The sequence below is a fragment of the Molossus molossus genome, unplaced genomic scaffold, assembly GCF_014108415.1.
Source record: "Molossus molossus isolate mMolMol1 unplaced genomic scaffold, mMolMol1.p scaffold_m16_p_15, whole genome shotgun sequence".
Classification (NCBI taxonomy): Eukaryota; Metazoa; Chordata; class Mammalia; order Chiroptera; family Molossidae; genus Molossus; species Molossus molossus.
In genome coordinates, this window is record NW_023425350.1 from 21,510,063 (window position 1) to 21,535,301 (window position 25,239).

A 25,239-nucleotide genomic window follows, 5' to 3' on the forward strand; every position below is an offset into this window, starting at 1 on the left:
TACGTATACACCTCGCTTCTCTTCCATGTCAAGCTCAGCCAAGTGCTAGGAAAAGAGCTCCTTGGAGGGACTTTGGAATCCCACGGTATTTGCTGCTAGAGTTCTGTGAGACTTTCTTTTCTCATTGAACTTATGTCAGATAGCTGGAAATATGTTAGTTTGGTTGCCAAAGTGAAATCCCAGTAACCAAGAAAAAATAAATAAAATACAGCCTAACTGCGTTACTTAATTGTTCACCAGAATATGCAAGGAGGTCTTGTGGGATGAGCTCTGAGTGGGTTATTGACTTCTGTTCAGTGTTTGGTACCAGCGAGTCCCTGAATTGCCAAGCTTGCTGTAATAATGATGGTTATTCATTTTCAGACAATAGGGCCTGTGATAGAATGCTTAGGGAATAGTAAACATTTGTTCTAGACAATGCCTAGACGTTGATCTAATAGGCAAGCCTTAATAATAGCTGAAATTTGTGTGGATAGTGGAAAACATTTAAATTTGGGGAGTCAGATAGCCCTGGCTTTGCAGACAAGTAACATGATATGAACATATATGTTAACCCTGTAGGCTTCAGTCTACTCATCCAGGCAGTACATGGAATAATACTTAGCTTTCTGGGCATTATAAGATTTAAACATAACAGAGGTAATTTTTCCAACCTTATGTCTATCATCTTGCATGCCACCAGCAAGTAGTATTTGTAGAGACTATTGATTACTATAATTAATGCTCCAATGATTTAGTAAAAGCTCTTTGTAGGAAAAATAAATTAAAAACCCAAGAAACCCTCATTTAACAAACCCCTCCAAGACAATAATGAAAAAAAAAATTGCTTATAGAGTTGAGAAATGCAGTATTATCCGGGGCTACCCCATATTGTAATTGTTAACTAAACTTTGGGGATATTGCTCCACTTCCCATAAATAGGAACTTATTCTCTGGGTCATCATTATGACCTGTTTACAGCATTTTAAGTTTGCTGTAACCATTGGGCTCATTTCCTAAGTTCATATTATTCCAGTCGGTTTGTCATAGAAACCGCTTTGACAGTGATGACAGTGAGACTGTGACAGAGCATGCTGAGAAAAGTAACTTATTAAAGGACATAAAATAGAAAGAGAAATCCAAAGAACTGAGAGGTGACATTGAAAGAAATGAGAGGGGAATTAAAGTTGAAACAAGATCGATGCAGAAACAACCAAAGAATACCAAATGTGGAGAGTGAACTGAGAAGAAATGGTAATGAATCTTGTGATTTATGGCCTTTTTCAAGACAACAGACGAGGGCATTGGAGAGGGTGAGTTGGGTGGGGGTGGGGCAGAGATACAGGAAGCCTGGGCAGGAAGGGGAAGGTGGGGAACATGGGATGGTGGCTGAGGTGGTAGCTGCCGGAATGAAACATTCTGGAGCAAGGCAAAGGGTGGGAGGTAAATGATTTCTTCGCGTTTTCATGTCCGGTAGGGTCTGTCTTCCTCTTCACCATTCCCAGCAAAGCTAGGTGAAGTGGGAGCGGGACTCGGGCCCTCTGAGGACACCACCTAGCACGTGCCTGGTGTGCTCTAGCTCTGAGCCTCATCCTTGTGGAAACCATGTGTTCTTACTCATGAAACCAGACTGTCACAGCAGAAACTCAGGACTGCCTGCTCCATACAGAAGGAACTTGCCAAATAAGTTATTCCAGAAAAGTTTCCCTAAAGAAGCTCAGAAACTTGACACGTGTGAGGAATATCTCCCAAGGAACAAGGAACACAAAACTTCCCCTCAAACTCCTGAAGAAGGGGAACATTAGCCTTCGACTCTGGATGGAAACAGTCCCAGTACTTCTAGCTTCTTTTTTCTGTTCTTGTTTTTCACAACATCTTTTGTATATTTTCTCCTCTTGATAAACCTCTGACCTCTTCCCATCAGACCTTCTACTAGATGACCTTGTCTCCTTCTTGTTACAGTAAATTTTAAAAGTTTCTGCTTAGACAGGAACTTTCTTGATTTCTGCTATCAAAAGGCCAAATTGCATATCTGTGCCCATTTTTTCTCTTTCCTATTGTTATTAAAAGAGGTGACTCCACCTCTATCCAAGGTAAACCCCGCCACTGTGCATGGGTTCATCACTCCTGTCCTCCAAGGGGCCTTGTTACAAGATAAATTTCTCTTCTCCTGTCCCTTCAATTTCCCTTTGCACTGGTTCTTAGCACTTACACATACTCAGGTGTCAACTCAGAAATCTGTAACAGGTATCTAGAAGCTAACTCAACATTTCCCCTTGTATGTCTTAGACATCTCTAATGCAACATGTCCAAAAGTGAACTCATCATTTAACTCCCATGAACTTCCTACACCTCCCTTCCCTCTCTATTTTGCAGTTTTAGCTGGGTTATGGAATGGCTCTATCAACCACCAAATGTCTAGCTAGAAATCTGGAAATTATCCTTGATTCCTCCTTTCTGATCATCGCCCCCTGGCAAACAAATCAGCAAATCTTGTTGGCTCTAGCTTCAAAATATACTTAATAACCAACCATTCCTCTCCATCTCCATTGCCACAGTCTGGCTTAGATAACCATCATCTCTTGTCTGAATGGCTGTCATTGACTAACTGGTTTCCCCATCATTAGCGTGGGTCTTGACTAATCGCTTCTCCATACTGCAGCTAGAGGGATCTTTAAAAAATCCAGATATGGTCATGCCCCTCTCCTCACCTTTAAAAAAATGGTTTTCCATTGTGCTTCAGATAAAGCCTAGACTCCTTAATATAGCTTACAATACTGTTCATGAGCTACTGTACTAACTTTAGTCTCATGTCGCATCACATTTGATACTTCAGTCACTCGAAATACCTTCCAACTTTCCTTAATTGTCACCTTCCCACCCACTCTTTGCCCAGCTTCAACTCCTCTGGCTCCTAGACTACATTAGGGCCCTGCCCCTCGCAGGATATGTTATTGTAAGTATTTGTTTAATTCTTTGTGAGGATCTAAGGGCAAGGATTGTGTCTGTCTTGCTCACCACTTCAGTTTTCTCTCTGCTCACCCCACCTCCTTGGCCAGCCGCTCCTGTACCTTGCTTAGTGACTGGTGTCTAATAGAACCATAGTAAGTATTTGTCAAATGAATTATCTTTCAGAATTTTGTTATCATTTCTCTTACTAAACTCAATAATCTCGATTCTCCTATGGAGTTTCAGAGAATATAATCACATGACTTGTAAAAATCTCATGTCTGTGGTTAGAAAGGGAGATTAAGCTTGAATGTTGCCAGAACAGCAAAGGATGTGACACCTTAGTCATTAATCCTTAAGGCTTAAAGGTTTGTAATATTTACCTCCCATTTCACATAGGATTTAGGCATTTAGAGAAATCCCCTTGTCTCCATTTGAAGGTCATGTGAATGTCAAGACATAGATATGGTCATTTTTGTATAAAGACAATATCTGACATTAGGGGAAAAGAATTTTCAAAGGTTTTTGTTTGTTTGTTTTCTTGGAATGAAGATAATGCTATAACCCTGGCCGGTTTGGCTCAGCGGTTAGAGCATCGGCCTGCGGTCCAGAGAGACCGGAGTTTGGTTCCCGCTAAGGGCACGGACTTCGGTTGCAGTTTGTCCCCGGCCCTGGTTGGTCATGTGGCTGGCAGCCACTCGATGTGTCCCTTTCACGCCGATGTTTCTCTCTCTCTCTCTCTTCCTCTCTCTCCCTCTTCCTCTCTCTCCCTCCCACTCTATCTGAACAAAAAATGGAAAAATGTCCTCGGGTGAGGATAAAAAGAAAGATAATGCTACAGATAAGACAATCTTTGGAAGGGCCAACATTTGTTGAATACTTTTTAGATGTAATATTTCGCCTTATAAATTCTGCAACCCTAGAGCCAGGAGGAACCTTTGCTGTCATTTTGGCATGCTTCCTAGACACAGTCTGGGAATGTAGTCCACAGCATCTCTGACAGCCGTTACCTTCCTCTGGCTGGAGGACTTGCAGGGCTGGGATTCTGTTGCTGACCAGGCCGCCAGCCCGCTCCTGGGTGCTCTACGTCACAATGTCCCCTCCCGTTTCCTTTTCCCTCTCTAAATGACTGCCTCTCTTCCTGTCACTTCGAAGCATGAATCTTCTATTGCAACTTAAGTCCTCAACTTAAAAGCCTTTTAAGTCCTCAACTTAAAAGGAAGGGCCAGAGCAGGCGAAGGGAGACACGTTCCCTGAGCACACCGTGTTTTGCAGGCCACGTGTTGGGTACCCTTTCTGTGCTTCCTCGCTAGCACTTTTAACAGTCTAGTACATACGCAGCATTAATAACATTTTACTCAGAGGAAAGTAGAACTTTTTTCGTTCGGTTATCTTTATGTTGAAATCTAATTTTTTAGAACTCGACACATTCTGCGTCAAGAGCCTGAGGTGCTCATTTATATCTGTTAATAAATAGTTGCACTGCACTGGCTTCTTCTAACATTGGGAGCACACTTCTTATTGTCCTAGGCAACCTCACAAGGGTTTTTGTGAAGCTAGAGGCTTCACCAGTAATGTTAATGAATGTTTTTTTGTTGCATGAACATATCATGGCCTTCGGAAATCACACCCAACAGAATTCTATTACCCTTTTGAAGTGAGAACTTCTTTATTAGAAATGATTCAATCCCTGGGGAAATTTCATGAGAAAATGTCTTTGCTGGGGAGCAATCATTTCCATTGCAGCCGGAGAGGACATAGCAACATGAAAGTAACTCCTAAACCACTGGGAGACTAAACAACGTGGACTAAAATAAGATTGACATTCACGCTGAGATGGTCAGGAGTGATTTAGAACCAGAGTTTGAGGATCACCACAACAAACTGTTTCAGAGATTTACTAACATCCCAAGTCAGTGTTTGGAAATTCTTCATGAGTAACCCACTGATATAAGTCTTATTGGACTAAAGTAATATTTTACACTATGTATATAAGCTTCAGTTTTACAACATTTGTAGGTTTTTAATAGGCTGATTTAGAGAAAAACAAACTGCTTGACTTCTAAAATATCAAGTCACCTACTAACTGTTTTGAATGTTTTCTCTTTCTTAATTAATTTTATGGGTGAAGTTTAGAGAAAAATCTCTAAAAACATGTATATTTCAAGGTTTTTGGAAATGCTTTAACACAAGGTAGACTCCTTTGGGTTTCTATTATTTAACTCTGACTGGGGATTTTTTTTTTTTTTCTTCTGTTCTTTTATCAGGTTCTCCAAAGTAGTTACTGATTAAATTGGATAAGCCAGGACTGCAGACTACATTCCCAAAGCAGTTTCCAATGATGATAACTGCCCTTAAAATTCTTTCAGACCTGGAAATCTGTGTGAAACCAATAGGTACGCATTTCTTCAAACTGTTGTAGATCATGTAAGAAACTCGACGAAACAAAGACGCCTAGAAAAACAAACAAACGTGTCATGATACAAATAAGTTATTTTTGGATGGTGATATAACGGTAACAGCTTTCCCCTTTTCTCTCTTACTGTCTACTTCACATGATGCCTGTATGTTCCCTTACAATAAAGGAGCTTTACTTTCAAAACAGCAGTTGTGGAGAAGAGTGTCCCCATGTGTGAAATGCGATCTCAGGTAAATGTGCAGGCGACAGAATGCTAAGCAAGGACACGGACACATCTCCTTATTATAGCAACAGATTGTAACGGGATCACCAAGCCCACCTGGCTCTCCTGTGCTGGCTTCTTTGCAGATCACAAATATAACTCCAAACATAGTGACAGAGTTTTGGTAGCAGGTTATTTCTAACCCCTTGTGGAAGGTCAACAACTTCTCCATACAGCTTGGCTGAATAATTTTGGATTTGACCTGAGAAACTAGTTTCGTTAATCCAGGCTGTTTGGTTTTAGTAACAAATCTAGTATTCAGCATCAAGAGTGTACAAGATAAAAAAAAAAAAAAGTCTGTCTATACACAAAGATAAACTTGTCAGTTGTCCAATCTTGACTTTGACAAGATTTACACTCGGGAAACTAGAGAAGTGCTGCCCCAAATGTCCTGGAAAAGGTACCACGTTTGCATTAGAACGAAGGTCAGTTCCTAGTAAGTCTAAAAAGCTGGCAGAAATGTCTGTCCTGGTGATGTTTACGAAAAGCTGATTTAAGTTAGTAAAACCGACTAGAAAATCAGCTCTTAAAATGCATCGTACACATTCAGACAAATATATACATATTCAAAAACAAATTTTTTGCAGTTTTTCTTTTATTCCTACATCTATTGATCCACCCATTCATTAATTTAGCAGATGTTTTTTGGAGTATCGTCCACATCTGAGACAAAATTTTAGGAGTTGAGGAATACACCAGGGGAGAAAAACCCACAAAAATCCCTGAGTTCATGGAACTTCTGTTTATAGTGCTGGAGAAACAGTTTTTTAAAACCCAAATAACAAGTAAAATATGCAATATGTCAAATGCAGATATATGTGTTAAGAAGAAAAATAACTCCAGAAAGTGAGGTAGGACACGCCAAGTGGGAGCCGGGCGTGGGGGAAGAGGTGTTGTTTTAGTAGGTGGCCAGGAAAGACCTTACCAGTAAGGCGACCTGGTTAAGTAATGTAATGGGTGGTTCCAGACAACCTTAATATTCCCCAGAAGTGAGAGAATATCGATTCAGTGTTTCTGTTATTTTTATTTCACGTGTGAAATAAGCCTTTTTTTACGCTCTGAGAGTGGCACCTTCAGCATGAGAATATGGTTCTTACTCAAAAATAATGCACAATAAATAAGTTTCCTCCAGAGTTATGTGCCTGGTGAACACAGACTCACTCAAATGTCTCTCTCCAGCGGTCCCATTGAGTAAATACAACCGTGCAGATGGACATTGGGGTTTTTCCCTATTCCTTCATGGGGTCTTACTGAAATGGACCGCGAGCCCACTGCAGCAGGAATGAGACCATGCTTTGTTCCCCATCCAGCCTCGATGCCTAGCCCGGGGCCTTGTACCTGTCAAGCATTCAATGACTACCAGTTGCTTAAATAAATTTCAAGAGTAAAATAGACATTGACTTCAAACCGTTTATAAGATGACTCCCAGTGGCCACCTTGTCCAAAGTGGGTAGCTATCTTACATCATGATGACATCTGGACTTTTCCAAGCCCTCTATGGACCCAGCATTAAGAACTCGCTCTGTAAAATAGAATGATGGTGTGCTTCCAACAGGGATACTCTCAGTATAAGCAACTCTGAGAGGTGGTTTCCAATCCCGTTTTCCCGAGTGCTGCAAAACAAGCTGTCCACGTTGTTCTTATCTCTGTGACAGATAATCTGGTTTATATTCTCTTTCTGAGATGGTGTGGAAGAGTAATATCTTCACAGCATATTACGGGGCAAAATTATGACAGCTTATGATAACACACTGGGGTAAATAATAAAAGGGAAAAAGGGAACCCAAAAGTTTGATTTTATAATAGAGTCTTGATTCTGGACGTTAATAATACTTGTGTAGTTTTGGGCAAGTTGCTGAATCTCTGTGAATCCCATGACCTCATCTGTAAACTGAGAATAATAATTACTACCTCACAGGGATATTATGAAGTTCAAGTTGGATAATACATGTAAAGACTTTGGTATAATGCCTGGTATATAATGTGGATGCTTAATAGATTGTTCATATTTTTACTAATAAGTATAATAGTGTTGATGGAATATTGTTCAGCCATAAAAAAGAATGAGATCTTACCATTTGTGACAACATGGATGGATCTAGAGGGTATTATACTAAGTTAAATATGTCAGACAAAGACAGATACCATATGATTTCACTTATATGTGGAATCTATGTAACAACAACAAAAAAAGAACAAACAAAACAGAACCAAACTCATAGATACAGAGAACATTTTTGGTGGTTGCTAGATAGGAGGAAGGTTGGGGAAATGGGTAAAAAAAAAAAGAAGGTATTAAGATGTAAAAATTGCCAATTACAAAAATCACAGGGATGTACAGTACAACAAAGGGAATACAATAATACTATTGTAATAACTATGTGTGGTGTTAGATGGGCACTAGACTTATCAGGGTAATCATTTCATAAGGTGTTTACATGTCTAATCACTATGTTGTACATCTGAAACTAATATACTATTGTATGTTAACTGTAATTAAATTTTTTTAATTAAAAAAAATATAATAGCGTTACTATTGGAGAACTTAGGCAAACAAGATTTTTTTCAACCAGTTTTTGAACATGTATATGATCACTGAGGATAGTGCTTATAACTTTATCTTCCTTGCCCTGGCTGGTTTGGCTTATCATTGGAGCGTGCACCAAAGTGTCCCGGGTTTGATTCCTGGTCAAGGGCATGGCGTACCTGAGTTGCAGGTTCATTCCTGACCCCAGTGGGGGTGCATGTGGGACACAACCAATCTACGTGTCTCTCTCATGTTGATGTTTCTTTCCCCACCATTCTCCCCTCTCCCTCCCTCCCTTCCACTCTCTCTAAATAGCAATGGAAAAAATATCCTCAGGTACGGATTAAAAAAAAAAGTGTGTGTGTGTGTGTGTATCTTCCTCTATATACTCATAATATTAAACCAAGTCATGTTTATAATATTCTTGGATATTTCATCACTTATGAACATGAAGAAAATGTTTCCAAAAAAATTTCAGCTGCAGAATGGGATGGTATTTAATAGAGAACATCTCTGTGGTCTCAGCACCATACACAATAAGGGATAGCTTAGCAAGTACTTTGCCATCATTATGGCTGATACTTTTCCTGTAGAAAGCCATTATCTTTTTGGGTAGGGAAGTGATGCTTTAATCGGGTGTGAACTCTAGTCTGATAACTTTCTTTTTGTTTCTTTAGAGTCTTGAAGTGTAACTAAGGACAGAGACTACCACTAGGCAAAATATCACCAACTTGCATGATTATGGAGATGGTCTGTTTGATGCTGAAAATGTCTCTAGTTTTTTGACAACGGCTAAATAACCATGGGGTCAAGTGGACTTGGGAAAGCAGCAACATTAGATGAACTGCTGAGCACCTGCATTGAGATGTTTGGTATGAGCCTTTCCCCCTTCATATATTTTGATACTATCCCTTGCTCCTGATCAAACGCAAGTGTTGCTGTAGATCAGAATTCAATGTTCATGTCTTGGTGCCTAAGGCCTTTTGGATTGACCCCATTCTGTCTCCCTAGTACCACTGCTCTTTGCATGCCTTTCCCTCTATTGCCCACAGCTAATCCACTAGCCATACTGTCCACTTCATGTTTCTGGAACATTCCTGCCTCTTTCTACCTGCATGCCTTTGTCATGCCCCTTTCACTGAAATTCCGCTTCAGGGTTCATCTCAGATGTCATCTCCAATGTTCATACCATTCCTAATGTCACCTGTCAGGAATGTTCCCTCCACCCTCCCACAGTCTTTGTAACTTTCTTACGGCACGTGGTACATGCTGCTGTGATCATCTCTTGGTCTCTGGCTTAGACAGGTGTGGGTAGGACAATCTGCTGCTGTGTCTGTGTGCATTTATGTCTTATACCTCTTCCTGGGTTGTAAACTTGACAGCTGTATGCTTATGTTGTTTCTGTACCTACCACAGCATTTTGGATTATTCCTTGCACAGTCACACAGGAGTTGAATTGATTTTAAAGGAAGAGTTAAACCAGAGCGGGGTTGCCAGATAAAATACAGGATGATCAGTTAAATTTGAATTTCAGATAAACCACATTTTTAGTATAAGTTTTATCCCAAATAATGCATGGGGCAGACTTCTACTAGAAAATTATTCGTGATTTACCTTAATTCAAATTTCACTAAGGGTCCTGGATTTTTACTTGTTAAATCCTGGCAACCTTAAATCAGATGAGGGAGTGAAACCTGCCCACTTAACTTGCAAGAAAATACCAGGAGACGTAGGAGGAAATGATAATTGAGTCTATGAGAAACTTTTGACACCAATATTTCTCTACTGATATTAGAAAAAGAGAGAGTAGTACTGTTACCTCCTCACCCCTCATTTTATTTTATTTTTTAACAGATGACAATGGAGAGCTGAACAATAGTTATTTGCCAAGAATAGTTCTACTGATGCACCGATGGTATTTATCTTCCACTGAACTGGCCGAAAAACTTCTCTGCATATATCTTTTCAACTCCTATGTAATCATAAATCAAGTTCTGTATTTATGTGGATAGAGTGTCTAACCAGAGCCAGTAAATTAAGATGAATAAATAATCTTCAGTCAGCTAACCAGCTGTTTTGTGAATATATTTAGATGTCTAGACAAAACATCTGGGTGATGGACCAAATAGTTGACTATCCATCTGGATGTGCTGGCTCGACTTGAAAATAATCATTAGATATAAAATGAAACAGGAGCTGGAGGCGGAATGTCTCTAACCCGCCGTTGACATTGCTGCTGTTAGTACAAGGAAGGAATATTTCACACTGATTCAGGACCTACTTCATTCCTTTTAGGATGTCAGCATGGTGGACCATGATGTCAGCATGATTTAGACATTCAGAAATGCCAGCCAAAGTAATATGATCTGGCTCAGGCACAAATACCACCTAAGCTTTTACATCTTCCCTTTCTGGCAAGACACAAAGAACATTCTAGCAGGTTTATCGTAATGTGTTGATCGATGTTAATTTTGGATTTCCTTCTGACATAAGAGGGAAAAAAAACATTCTATATGGGCTTTTAGCAGTTCATCGGCTGTTGTCCACACTGCAGCCCTAAAAGGTGGGTGAAGCGAAGGACTGAAACAGTAAAACGGTCTCACATTTCTAAGTCAGCTTCGCTCCCCGACATCCAATGTGTATTATATAGTTGCTAACATGGGCTCCTGCAGACTTTGCCTGCTTCCAGCCCAGGGGGCCCTGCAGGTGGGTGAGAAGCCCAACGGAGCAGGGAGCCTGGGAGGGGCGGGTCCATGGAGTGTCGCTGGGGCCGGGTGGGGTTTCTACCTGCTCACTTCAAGCTCCCCCACTTTCCACATTGTTCCTCCATCCTCCCACGACCTCGGGGCAGAAGGGGATGATGGAGAGGGTCAGGGGACATTCACCCTGAACAGAGGTCCCTGGAGGTGAGTCGGATCCTGGTTCCCAGTGGTCCAAAGCTTCCACGGGTCCCACCACTGAGGGTGTCGCATGGGGAAGGATGGATAGAATGGACTCCATCTGTCCCATCTCTCCTCAGGATCCAAACACTGTCCGAATGTGCCCCAAACAGCATTCTGATCATTAGTATGTCTGCTGATGATATGAAGCACAAATTTAAATGGGTATTTAGACACAGTAAAATCTAATGAAAGTACAGACTGTACACAGTTGACAGCCTGGGACCTGATACCTTTCGATGTTCCTCCCTTTAAATCACTCACTGTTGCGTGCCCACGGTGCCTGGCCTACAGCAGGAGCTCAGTAAATATTGTTTTTAAAAGAGTGTGAATAAAAATAGATTTCAAAATAAACTACAACACACCCTGTGTATCAATTTACCTGCAAATGACATTTTAAAATACTAAAGAAATTAGAGTATATATATAAGGCATTAATCCTAACTACAAATATTTTTTGGCTAAAATGGTGCTTCTATGTACACCATTTCTTTAGCAGTGTCTTTATTGACTTTAAAGGGAGAGGAGGGGAGAGGGAGTGAGTGCTCCCTTCCAGGGGGTAAGCCTGCACCCCGGGCACACGCCTTGGCCGGGAGTCAAACCCGTGACCTCTTGGTGCATGGGATTGATGACACTGCAACCAACTGAGCTACACTGGCCAGGGGATGTACCATATATATATACAGTTTTTTGTTTTTTTTTTAATCCTCACCTGAAGATATTTTTCTATTTATCTTCAGATAGAGTGGGAGGGAGGGAGAGAGACACACATCGACTGGTTGCCTCCCGCATGACCCCGACCAGGGCCGGGGACCAAACTGCAACTGAGGTATGTGCCCTTGACTGGAATCAAACCCATGACTCTTTGGTCTGCGGGCCGACACTCTAACCGCTGAGCGAAACTGACCTGGGCTGTGCTACCAATTTTAAATGATCTCTCATTGGTAGTATATTTGTAATTATGGTTGACAATCATCACTTGGTAAGTGCTCAGGAGGACAGAACAAAGTTTATTTTATTTTTTTATCCTCACCCGAGGACATTTTTCCATTTTTTGCTCAGGTAGAGTGGGAGGGAGAGAGAGGAACAGAGAGAGAGAGAGAAACATCGATGTGAAAGGAACACATCGAGTGGCTGTCACCCGCACAACCGACCAGGGCCGGGGACAAACTGCAACCGAGGTACGCGCCCTTAGCGGGAACCGAACCTGGGTCTCTCAGGACCGCAGGCCGACGCTCTAACCGCTGAGCCAAACCGGCCAGGGCCAGAACAAATTTTATAAGTGGCTTCTCTTCCATACCAAACGAGGACATCCCAGAGCAATGAACTATTCCATGCTGACATCAGAACCCACTTCCCTCACCATCTGAACGTCCACATCAGCCACATGTCCCCAGTAGGGCCCTCTTATCAGGAATTCCTCTGCGTGGACCAAACAGCCGCAGAGGTATGTAAAGGAAGCAAATCGCGAGCTTTTCTTTAACCAGTGCACGTATCGAAACGCCAGTGGAGAGAGCTGCGATGAATTCCGACTGAAGATCTGCTACTTCATGAGGTAAATATGCTCACAAATGTAACTGCCTTGTGGTTTCTGCCTCTGGAATGATTGACACTTCCCTTTTCCCCGAACAACAGATCTGGTTTGGCAATACAACCCACTCAGATTCCCTTTTACTGAACTCGCTAAAATTGGCCCCCCTCCGTTCTTGGGGGTAGAATTTACCTTTCTTTGGGACTAGAGCTCAAGCAGTGGTACATGTGATGCGGGAATAAAACCATCTCTTAGAGGACATTCTATTTTCTACTCCCTCGTGCACAGTCCCGCCCACTGGCCATGTGTTGACAGAAAGGGTTCCCTCTGGAGAGAGCTGGAAAGAAAGTCAGCATGGGAGTGAACTTGGGCCCTTGACTGAAGGGCAAGAGTGAGACTCAATGTGATGGGTGGGACAGGAGATAGCTAATTGGGGGGTGTGGTTCTGGGTTCTTTGTTAAATGTAATCTATAGGATGATACTATGGCTTACACAGAGGTCCCACTTGGAATCTTCCGGTTGTCAAAAATATTTGATGCCTTTCAGGTACTGGATTCTGAAATTTCCTGCAGAGTTTAATTTGGACCTTGGTTTGATCCGTATGACTGAAGAATTCCGAGAAGTAGCGAGTCAACTAGGATATGAAAAACACATCAGCCTCATTGACATATCGAGCATGTAAGGATGGCACACTCTTCTTACAACCATGATGAGTCTGCTGCTTGGGGGAGGGCCCGGGGACCACCCCACTAGACCTCAGTCCATGCCATTTCAGAATCCAGGTGTGCTCCTTTGAGAAAGTCGTGCTGCGTTGAGTACCGCTGCGCATAGCTCATCTCTCCCAGCTTCAATTTCTTTATTTGTAAAATGGGAACAGTACCTTTCTCATGGGCTTATCTTCATCATCCAGTAAGTGCATAAGACAGCATGCAAAACATTTGGCACAACTGATGCTCAGTATTTACTAAAATCTAGTTAATGTCTCCTATGCCCTTGCCACTCATAGTGTGGTCTATGGATAGGTGACACTGACATGACCTGGGGCTCAATAGAGTTACTGACTCTCACGCCCCACCCTAAACCTACTGAATTGGAAACTACATTTAAATAAGATCTCCAGGTGATTCATATGCTCATTCAGGTTTGAGAAGCCCTGTATTGTGGTACTTCTGAGATAAGCCTGAGGCTGTCCCACTGTTGACCATAGTTGTGCCATGAACGAGTTAGCTCAGTTATTAGGAACACGGTGTAAATTAGGCTAGGGTTCTATATCAACCAGTTAACTCTGCACAGAGCAAACTATTTTGTGCCCTTAAGTGTGGGTTTCCATCTTGCAGATACATGCTCTCGTGTCCCAGGCCTTCTTATTCTAGCCCATTTTCCTGGAACACTTCTTCAAGAGTGATCAACAGTGAGTGATCCGGGAATCATTAGGGATGTTGTTAAAAATACAGATTATTCGGCCCTGGCCGGTTTGGCTCAGCAGTTGGCACATTGGCCTGTGGACCTGGATTCGGTTCCCGCTAGGGGCACGTACCAAAAAATCAAACAAACAAACAAACAAACAAACAGATTATTCGGGTTCATTCCCTGTAAATCAGAATCTCTGGCAGTGAGGTCCAGACTCCTGCTTTTATAACAGACTTTTCAGATTATCCACATCTTGCTGAAGTGTGAGAACCAGTTCTTAGTGGTTCCCATGTGCCTTAAATCACTATCTATATACTGATAAACTCCCAAATTTATATACCTAGCCCTGATCTCTCCCTTATGATCCAAACCTTACTGGCTCTAAGAAAGACCAAGTAAGAGATTCTGGATGGATCGGTGCAAATCCACCCTGTCTGGGAAAACAACTCCAAGTTTATGTCTATTGGCCATGGGTCAGTGGTTTCCTCTTCAGATCCTCGGGACAGGGTGTGTATTTTGCATAAGCCCCTGGAGGCATGCCAAGAGTAACAGAGTCAGTAGGTTAATAACTCCCATGGAGTGAAACAGGCCTTTGGCACACTGACCAGACTCCGCTCTTCTTTTAAAGACCTTCCTACGACTGGATGAGAAGAGTCACACAGAGGAAAAAAGTGTCCAAGAAGGGAAAAGCCTGTCTGCTGTTTGACCATCTGGAGCCCATTGAATTGGCCGAGCATCTCACTTTTCTGGAGCATAAATCTTTTCGAAGGATCTCAGTAAGAAATTTAACATTTATTCTTCCAAGGATAACAGCCTCCCGGCCAGCTTGCCCAAGCGCCCGTTCTCGTACTCGGAAGTGTTGGCGGCCTCTGTCACTGGGCGCTGTTGGAAAAGTGCCCTTAATTCACAGGAACAATCCCTTTCCACCAAAAATAAATATTATCCTGTCTTTATTGTATGACTCAGGAGCTATATTTCTGTCGCTGCATTTTCAATGTCCCCTTTCATACGATTGAAGCATGACTTTCTGAATACGCGGCGGAGAGTTAACCATTCAACGTGCATTGAGGTCCGTTGACTTCTCCCAAGCGAGCGTGTTTTGCTAGGCCCTTTGTTCGGGGGAAGAAACAGTCATTTCGGTTGGGATTTGGAGAAATGTCTCAGGATGGGTGTAGGCTGAAAGTAGGGATTGTAGGCTCTGAGGAGACTCTGAGCATCCGTGTTTGTTTCCCAGGCATGGAGGTCCTGAGTGAAGCTTCTTTCCCACTCTGTCTTGAGCGCTGTCCTCCTCCACATCTTTTCTTCCCTCTGACTCTAGTCCCTTACTGGCTACCTCCCCACCACCCACTTGTTTTGCTATTTCCGCTGGGTTCACAAGCGTCTTTGTGTCGCTCTCACTGAGCTCCAGGCTGCAGCCCCTCCCCCTCCTTCTCTTCCACCACGCTGGGGAAGGCAGTACATTATTGCTTGCAGAGAAGAACATGAGGGTAGAAATATGGATTTCTGAAAGACTGATTCTTTTCACCGAGTAATCCTACTTGGAGAGGTCCTTGCTGACTCCCCGCAGGCAGGCTGTGAGAGACACCCCTGCTTGAAAAAACTTGACAAACTTTGAAATCGTTATATTCATTTCTTCCTTATTTAATCTGAACTGTTGAAAGTATTACAGATGTTCCCCTTTTTACTCCCGGTGACCCCCTCCTCCCTGCCCCCACCCCCTCCTGCTTTCCCCAAACTATTGTCTGTGTCCATTGTTTGTGCATATATGCATACAAGTTCTTTGGTTTATCTCTTCCCATCCCCCCACGCCCCTCCCTCTGAGGTTTGTCAGTCTGTACCCTACTTCCATGTATTCATTTCTTCTTTTTTAATGTATGTCATTGTATCTCAAACTTGCCTGACTACTGGAATTATCAGTCGTGGATGAAAAATGGAGATTCTTCGTTTCTTCCTCTGGAAATACTGATCCTTTAGGTCTGGGGTGTTCCCAGAAACCACTATTTTAGTAAATGCCCCAGGTGAATACTATGACCAGCAATTTCGAATTCACTGGAATGTGACTTGGAGTCTTACCCCCTCCTTGCCCCCCAACACTGTCATGTGTAATGAGTGTATGGGGTGTGAAATGCAGCAAAATAACGTGCTAAAGGTACATGTATATTTAAATTTGTAAGATGCCATTGAAATGCGAAATGTAAGAAATGGTTATGTTGTTACAAAACAATATCTCACCTCTTTTATGCAACATTGTGATTTCTGGTTTTGCAAAGACTTCATTATAATTCACTCTCTTACTAGTTCACTGACTACCAAAGCTATGTTATCCACGGCTGCCTGGAGAACAACCCGACCCTGGAGAGGTCTATAGCTCTATTTAATGGAATCTCTAAGTGGGTCCAGCTGATGGTTCTTAGCAAACCAAGCCCCCAGCAAAGGGCAGAAGTCATCACAAAGTTTATCAATGTTGCCAAGGTATGTATATCTGGTGATTGGACTGGAGTTCTTAAAGAATTCTAGATGTTCATGCACTCTATTGAGAAAAGTCATGGGGCCCTGCCAGTTTAGCTCAGTGGTTAGAGCGTTGGCCTGTGGTCCAGAGAGACCCGGGTTCGGTTCTCATTAAGGGCGCGTACCTTGGTTGCAGTTTGTCCCCGGCCCTGGTTGGGTCATGCGGGTGGCAACCACTCGATGTGACCCTTTCATATCGATGTTTCTCTCTCCCTCCCTCCCACTCTATCTGAACAAAAAATGGAAAAATGTCCACGGGTGAGGATAAAATAAATAAATTAATTAATTAATTTTAAAAAAAGAGAGAAAAGTCATTGGGGGAAATTTGGGGTTCATAATACACAGGACAATTAAACTACTCATAAATGTCTAATGAATGAATCCTACTTCTCCGATGCAAGAAGATTGCTCTTTATTGCTAACACCTAAAAGCACTTAATGTAGCTATTTTTCTGTGAAATGATTGATATGTTTTTCTAGTGAATTTTATTTGCATTTCATTTTAAATTGATACTATTTTTTCTAGGTCTTTGTTATTAAATTGTGTATGCATTCACCTGTAATTCAGAAAGTTCAGGATAATTCAAACATTGTTACAAAGTATTGATGTTAACATGTTTTATTGCAGAAGCTCCTTCAGCTCAAAAACTTTAACACCCTGATGGCAGTGGTGGGCGGCCTTAGTCACAGCTCCATATCACGCCTCAAAGAGACCCATTCTCATCTTTCTTCCGAAGTTACAAAGGTACGGTGGATTGGATTCTCATCCCAAGTAAAAAATTCATTTGTAAAGTCTTTAGGGGTAGGATACTCTTAACAAATGTCCCGCAGAGAGGGGCGTTTTCTTCTTAGACAATAGTAGGTTACACGTGGGGGGTAAAACAGAAGGGAATGGACGTGCTCCTTGGAAAACAGACTGGAGGTGGTGGCAAGTGTTTGAACAAGAATCCCTTGAACACCACTGCATGTTGTCGTTGTAAATGTTCAGCAAGTCTGTATTGGTTGCTTCCTATGTGATAGGCACTGTGATACACACAGGGGGTACCAGGAGAATAAGACAGAAATCATCCCTATCCTCCCCTCCTCAAATGAAATCACTGAACACCTGCTCTATTCATGCATTGTGTCCAACTCAGCAGAAGATACAAGGTAAGGGGGAGACATAGGCCTTGTCTAGAAATTCCTCGGATTCAGTGCTGATGTGTCAGGAATAAAAGTATATATATATTTTTTAAATGATTATTTTCCAAATCAAGCTTTCTGCCATATTTATTTCCAGACAACTATAATAATATTTCTCCCACTGAACAAAAAAAACACATTTTATTCTTATGAAAAGATTTCCTTGTAAGAGCATACTTTGCTGTATCAGAAGGGCACTTTCAACTGTAAGTTTTTAAAAACTCTTGAAGTTACTTAAAAAAGAAGGAGAGGGATATCTTCTCACATTTCTGGAAGTCCAGAGGCAGGGCTGACTTCAGGCATGGCTAATCAGAGCTCTGCTCTACCTTCTTGAGATTCAGTTGTTGTTTTGTTTTGTTGTTTCATCAGACTGGCTTCCCTCCTGGTTGGGCTCTCTGCAGAAAATCACGGTCTCTTGGTCATGAAAGGTAGAGGCAGAGAAAACGTGTCTCTTTAGCCATGCCCCAATGGCATTAAAGACCTTCTTTTTAGACGGATTGCACCATCTCAAGTCACATGCCCAATAACAGTTGCCAGAAGAATACAATGTATTGATTGGCTTACCTCTGTGTTTCTGAACCAATCACAAACCGGAAGGGTAGACTTGTGATGATGGTAAATCAGGACCCATCCTTGGACCTGAGGATGGAAACAGCTCCATCTGAATCACATGGGCTGCCTTGGGGAAGAGTAGACTGATCAAAATTAGTGTCTATTAGAGGTCTGGTTGCTGTTAGGCAACTGATAATAACTTGTCCACATAAACAGGAGGATGTAAACCACAGAAGCTCCGCTGTCTGACCTCAAACACTAAACGCATTCCAAGTAGGGTGGGCCACTATGTGTTTCATTTTCCTTTTGCTTTGTACTGAATAGCAAGCAAAGAACAAAACACATTTTTTATTAAAAATGTTTCATGTTGACATTATTGCAGTCTTCTCCCTTGTGAAGAATATGAATTCAACAGAAGTTCAAAGAGGCTTGGAACCACCAGTCTGCCTTTAAAAAACTGTGTATTTGAACTCCTCTTTCCTATGGGAAAGGAGACTAAGGCCCTAAAATGGGAAGTGACCTGCTCAAGGTCGCAGAGTTCAAAACCTCAGCTGTCTCACACCTCAGTGAGACATTCCCACCCATCCTAGATTAACCTGCAAGGAAGAAATCTCAAATACAGCTTTCTTGGAATATTTTTCTAGGAAATTTTAACATACTACATAGTTAAATATAATAAAATACATGCTTGTATTTGTGGGCCATAATGTTTTCATTAATTGTGAAATACTTATGTATACATGATATTTCACATCCCAGCTCCCCGAGTAGGCAGGCAGAGGTGTGGGCTGTTGGCATGTTCTCGCACACTGGAACAGGCTGTCCAACTCATAGCCAGGCCTCGTACATTTTTCTTTCTTTTTCCTGTTTAATAGTTCCTTGCATCAACATTGCTGCTGTTAAAACTTCTCTCAGTAGCTGAGGAATGTCCTAGCCACGCACTGCAGGCCGAGGGGTGGGCAGATGGGAAGGCTGTCTGAAAATTCTTCTTTTCCATCTGTTCCCAGAACTGGAACGAAATGACAGAGCTGGTCTCCTCCAACGGCAATTACTGTAATTACCGCAAGGCCTTTGCCGACTGCGCCGGCTTCAAAATCCCCATCCTTGGCGTGCACTTGAAAGACTTGATAGCAGTCCATGTCATTTTCCCAGACTGGACAGAGGAGAACAAAGTGAACATTGTGAAAATGCACCAGCTCTCCGTCACCCTGAGTGAACTGGTCTCCCTGCAGAACGCCTCCCACCACTTAGAGCCCAACATGGATTTGATCAACCTGCTCACCGTGAGTCCAAGGGACCGGGGTTTGTGCTAATAACTCTTCTGCACCTCATGTCCCAGGGGATGCAGAAAGACATGTGCCTGCAATTCACTGGGGGTGCAGGGAGGAGGTTGAATTCAGGGTCAATAGATAGGGAGAACTCTCAAAGGTTGAGGGGAGGGGACCCTGTACCCATAACCACTTGACTTAAGACTCTAACCTCAGAGCAAAGAAATCTCCCCTTGCTTTGAGGAGCCGGGTTTCTGGCCTGCAGATCCAGTTTCTAGCTTTCTTAGAGAGGCCCTCCAGGGCCGGCTTCAGCCCCTCACTCTCCTTCATCACAGTAACAAATCACCTCTTTCTACATGTCCTCAACTCACCTGCTTCTCCTTGTCCTCACTGCGCGGCTGTCGTGGAGGCCTGGAGCAAGGCAAGAACCTCCTTTGTGATCTCCCCTCACCACCAGCCTCCCCAAACCCCGAGATGCAGTTCCCAGCCTGATACTGGGGGCCCAGCAGGATCCATTGTCTGACTGGCCGTGTTTGTCACCAGCCGGTCCTGCATCACAGCTGCCTTTGGGGCCTAGCAGACTTCTTACACTGCGCCACGCCCTGCTGCCTTCTGCTTCCTGGTCTGGCACTTTCTTGGAAAGTCCCCTCCCAACCCATCCCTGTGACTAGCCCCAGTTCAAAAGTGTCTCTTTCTGGAGCATTCTCTGCTCCCCCCAAAGCACAAATGCTTCATCCACGTTGGTCCTTGCACGCCATGCCTTCTTAACTCCGGGAGGGATCCCTTGGCACTCGGTTTTTCCCATTTGCCTGACTTACACAGCACAGGTCCCCGGCTCCTCTCACAAAACCTGGCACACTTAGGAGCTCAATAGGTGAATTAAATGCTGTATGAGGGTTGTCCTACCATTTGTATTTTGGAGCATTTGTGACACAACCTCTAGCTGGTATCTAGATCCCAGCACCTTCAGACACAACAGGTGTGTAGAAGAGAACTTTACCATCGGCTGCCTATTGGTCGGGGGCGGAGCAGAACCAGACGCTCTCACCCTTGCTAGTGGGGGAGCAACTTCCCCGTTTAGGTTTTTAACTGTAACATCTGAACCATCTGCAATACCGAGTCGACCGTTTTCCTTCAGTGGCCCTGGAAAATAAAAACAATACCCCTTCTGAGCGTCTGAGAGCCCAGTGCCCTAGGACGACAGCACTGGAACAGAGTGTGGTTCCTAGACCTTCTCTCCAACTGTTCCTAGAGCACACACTTGTTTACCAAAGAAGAGAAACCTTAAGTGTACACAATGATGCCAGCTACACCTTTAGTATAAAGCAGAAGTAGCCAACACACAGAAACACAAATCCCTTGGGGCTGAGTTTGTGTGACACAGTAAACAGACAGACATTCTCTATCGGGTGAAAAAGAAATGTCACGGTAATCCTGGCACCTGCGTTAATTGATCATTTGCTTTGTAAATCTGTTTCCATGAATAAGTGCCCAGAGTGGCAGCTTCAAACAGGCGACAAACCCACAGACACAGGTGACGTCTGCGGGCCAGCCTAGGTGTCACCGCTTGTGTCCAGCTGTCTCGGTGATGTGGAGGACAATGTCCAGAGCAGAGGCCCATGCTCAGGACAGTTTCTCACCCAGGCAAAGATAATGATGGAGTAGAAAAATTATTTTGAGTTTTATTTATTTATTTATTTATTTATTTATTTTTTAATCCTTACCCAAGGACATTTTTCGATAGTTTGTTCAAATAGAGTGGGAGGGAGAGAGAGAGAGAGAGAAACATCGATGTGAAAGGGACACATCGAGTGGTTGCCACCCATACAACCCAACCAGGGCCGGGGACAGACCGCAACCAAGGTACGTGCCCTTAATGGGAACCGAACCCAGGTGTCTCCAGACTGCAGGCCAACGCTCTAACCACTGAGCAATACCGGCCAGGGCTATTTTGAGTTTTTTTTTTTGTTTTTTTTTTTTATCCTCACCCGAGGACATTTTTCCATTTTTTGCTCAGATAGAGCGGGAGGGAGAGAGAGGAAGAGAGAGAGAGGGAAACATCGATGTGAAGGGACACATCGAGTGGCCGCCACCCGCACGACCAACCAGGGCCGGGGACAAACTGCAACTGAGGTACATGCCCTTAGCGGGAACCGAACCTGGGTCTCTCTGCACCGCAGGCCGATGCTCCAACCGCTGAGCCAAACCGGCCAGGGCCTATTTTGAGTTTTAAATGCAGTGAGCAACATCACGACAGATCTTCGGAGGAGCAAAAATTTTGGGATGACACTTTTGGGATACAAATAGAAAATCTGAATTGTCGAAATAAAAGCTAAGAAATAACTTTTTTGCTGGGAAGAAAAGAAAAAAGAAAATGATGCCAACTCACTCTCTCTCACTCTCTCTCTGTGTCTCCCACAGAAGGGACATTGAGACGCCACCATGCCCCACACCCAATAATGGCAGTGTTATACAGTATAGTGTGGCGGCAACATCCTAGGTGGACGTTCTGACTTGGAACCCTGCCTCCGCAATTGCTTAGCTTTGTCTCCTTGCTAATGAGCCTTGACCTTGGACTTTTCCGAAAGGGTTTCATCCTCATTTGTGAGGTCTCTCCCAGCTCTAAACTTCTAGGATTCTAGGTGTAAGGAACGTTGGGCCTTGAGAAGAGGAACAAGTGTCAATGTGATTCCGTGATCCCGGCCAGAGACTCCTTAGGAGGGCACAGTCCCTCGTAGGAGCACCGATCATCAACCAGTTTCTACTGGAAGCCAAGATCCTTCCTCTGTCTCCACAACCAGCAGAATGAGGCACTGGGGTGTACATTCGTTTTTCCTGGCTACAGGCGGGGTAACCTCCGTAGAGGTCTCACCAGAGCCCGGTGGGCATGTCGTGAGGCATCTCCCTAGTGGGACTAGAACCATGGTACTGACTACAGTTCAGTTACCCAAGGCATCTGTAAGCGCATCTTTTTTTTGTTGTTGTTTTAAATCTTACCCAAAGATATTTTTCCATTTATCTTCAGATAGAGTGGGAGACAGAGAGAGAGAGAGAGAGAGAGAGAGAGACATTGATTGGTTGCTTCCCAAATGACCCCAACCAGAGCCAGGGACTGAACCAAAACCGAGGTATGTGCCCTTGGCCAGAATCAAACCCAGGACTCCTTGGTCCACAGGCCGACGCTCTAACCGCTGAGCCAAACTGGCCAGGGCTCTAGCCCATCTTTTAAAGGGGGATCCACTTTGCCCCAAGACTCTGGATTAGGTTTCTGCCTGAAGTGACTGCTTCTGAACGCGGCCCCAGGGAAGATGCGCATGTATGATTGAGGGTCCCGGGAGACGGAACATGAAAAGTCTTCAGTTAGTCAACACTTACTAAATGCCTGTTCTGTGCAGTGGGCTGCACAGCAATGCGTGAACCTTCTGTAATAACTGGCTGCAGTTTCCCGGCACTTTTCACACACATGTTCTTGGTAGAGTCTTACAAGCCCTTTGATGCAGTGCCTGGTCAGGCAGCGAGCATAACATCAGCCCAGCCCCTTCCTCTTTTATAATAAAGAAACTGAGATGTGTAAAGGACAGAAGGCTTGCCCTGGCCGGTTTGGCTCAGTGGTGAGAGCGTCGGCCTGTGGTCCCGAGAGACCCGGGTTCAGTTCCCACTAAGGGCATGTACCTCGGTTGCAGCTTGTCCCCGGCCCTGGTTGGGTCGTGTGAGTGGCGGCTACTTGATGTGTCCCTTTCATGTCGATGTTTCTCTCTCTCTTTCTCTTCCACTCTCTCCCTCCCACTCTATCTGAACAAAAAAAATGGAAAAATGTCCTGGAGTGAGGATTAAGAAAAAAAGGACAGAGGACTTGCAAATGGCAAACTTCTAAATCCCAGCTTGGTCGCGCTCTCTCTCTCTCTCTCTCTCTCTCTCTCTCTCTCTCTCTCTCTCTCTCGGACATTTACTCTACAATGTGGAAATAACCATTGACATTTATTTTATTTTGCATCCATAAAAATTGAGTAATCTCTCTCCTTCGTGGATCTACAAAGGAGGAGTTGATTACAGAACAAACTCTGTGAGGGCAGGGACTGCGCAAGCCATTTTGATCACTATAAGTCTGGCCCCGGAATGGCCCCGGGCACATGAAGAAGGACCGTACCACCAGACTGCTGGCGTTGAGACTGTTCTCCTCCTCAGGGAAGATCTGGAGAAGACTTTTTGATTTTTTTTAACTGTGATCCCCAGTCACAAACCAGGAGCTTTAAAAGCTGACGCTTCTTGTTTCATGGCCTACAAAATAGTCTGATGCTTTTCATAATATTTTTAGATTTATCAGTTACTTTTACCATTCTGAGTCTATGCAAATAACTGGAAAGCCCCTGTATTTTTACAGTCTCATAAGGAAAAAAAGCTGCAAAAATGGTGAGTGGAGAGAGTTTGATGACCAAGTGCGTTTTATGTCACAGTTCTCCGGTCCTGGCCACGCAGGTCCTACCGTCCACACTGAATCCACCACCACCCCTGCCGACAGGCTTAGGTGTAGATGCAGCGACTTGAAATGGTGACTCGGAACGTTTTTCAGAAATAACCAAACTTAAAGTATATTGCACACAAGCAAATATTCTTGCAATCCCATTGACAGGCTGCCTGTATCATAAAAACGGTATAGGAAGTCGAACAGGTCTTTTTGTGTAGGGCGGTAAAGCCCAGCAGAGCTGAAGAAGCATGTACAGTGGTTCTCAACCTGTGGGTTGCGACCCTTCTGGGAGTTGAACGACCCTTTCACAGGGGTCGCCTAAGACCATCAGAAAACACATATTTCCGATGGTCTTAGGAACCGAGACACCGCTCCTCTGTCCATCTCCACGCGGGTCCGCCCACGTGCAGAGATGCCCACATCCAACGTGAGGAGCTGTGTTAAAGGGTCGCGGCATTAGGAAGGTTGAGAACCACTGGCATAGGACCTTGGCTGGGAAAGCAGAGTTGGCAGGGGTGTCCCAGAGCGCAGCTATGTTCACTGATGGGTACAGTGGCATTCGGCTGCTGCCTGACTGGAAACCAAACCCTGCAGTCCCCATCCGTGTGGCCCTCTAAACAAGCCTCATTGGACACACACTAGCTCATTTAATCTTTGCAGCAGTTCTGGGAGGGCTCTTATTTATGATTTCCATTTTATAGAGCAGGGGGCCGAGACTCACGAAGGTTAATGGCTTGCCCATGTTCACACTGTCACTAATAAATGGAGGGCAACTATTGGGAGATCAAAATATTTCCATCACAGGTACAAATATCTGTCCACTTGGCATATGAAAATACCCAAGGATGTTCTGTGCCCTTTGAGAGTGCATCTCCCCCGCTCAGTGTGTGGTTATTTGAATTTCTTGCTGAATGTCTGGTACTGCTGTCAACTCATCTCCAGCAACAGGGGTTAGAGGCCTAGTCAGGAGGACAGGAACATGCTCATCAAAGTCCAAATTAACTCTTTTTAAAAAAGTAATTTACTTAGTTTACTTATTTAAAAAATTTTTTCAATTACAGTTTATATTCAATATTATTTTGTATTAGTTTCAGGTGTACGGCCTAATGGTTAGACAATCCTATACTTTACAAAGGGCTCCCCCTGATACTTCTAGTCCCCAACTGGCACTATGCATAGTTACTGCAATATTATTGACTGTTTAACTCTTAACCAGGAATTCAGAAGGAAGACGTCACTTTGTTTTCC

General features: G+C 43.6%; 1 protein-coding gene across 8 annotated transcripts in view; it reads left to right on the top strand.

Moving 5' to 3' along the window:
* RASGRP3 (RAS guanyl releasing protein 3) overlaps positions 1-25,239 on the top strand; it is a 75,409-nt gene that overhangs the window by 27,836 nt on the left and 22,334 nt on the right. For 6 of the 8 annotated variants that reach the window (XM_036262388.1, XM_036262394.1, XM_036262395.1 and 3 more), the window contains exons 2-10: positions 5,196-5,324; positions 8,814-9,008; positions 9,991-10,093; positions 12,568-12,630; positions 13,153-13,284; positions 14,645-14,792; positions 16,315-16,488; positions 17,153-17,269; positions 19,266-19,541. In XM_036262388.1, the coding sequence (XP_036118281.1) occupies positions 8,939-9,008; positions 9,991-10,093; positions 12,568-12,630; positions 13,153-13,284; positions 14,645-14,792; positions 16,315-16,488; positions 17,153-17,269; positions 19,266-19,541 (1,083 nt within the window). In that variant the 5' untranslated portion in view covers positions 5,196-5,324; positions 8,814-8,938. Of the gene's footprint in view, positions 1-5,195; positions 5,325-5,513; positions 5,578-8,813; positions 9,009-9,990; positions 10,094-12,567; positions 12,631-13,152; positions 13,285-14,644; positions 14,793-16,314; positions 16,489-17,152; positions 17,270-19,265; positions 19,542-25,239 lie in introns of all 8 variants that reach the window. The other 2 variants (XM_036262391.1, XM_036262393.1) reach the window with 2 other exon arrangements.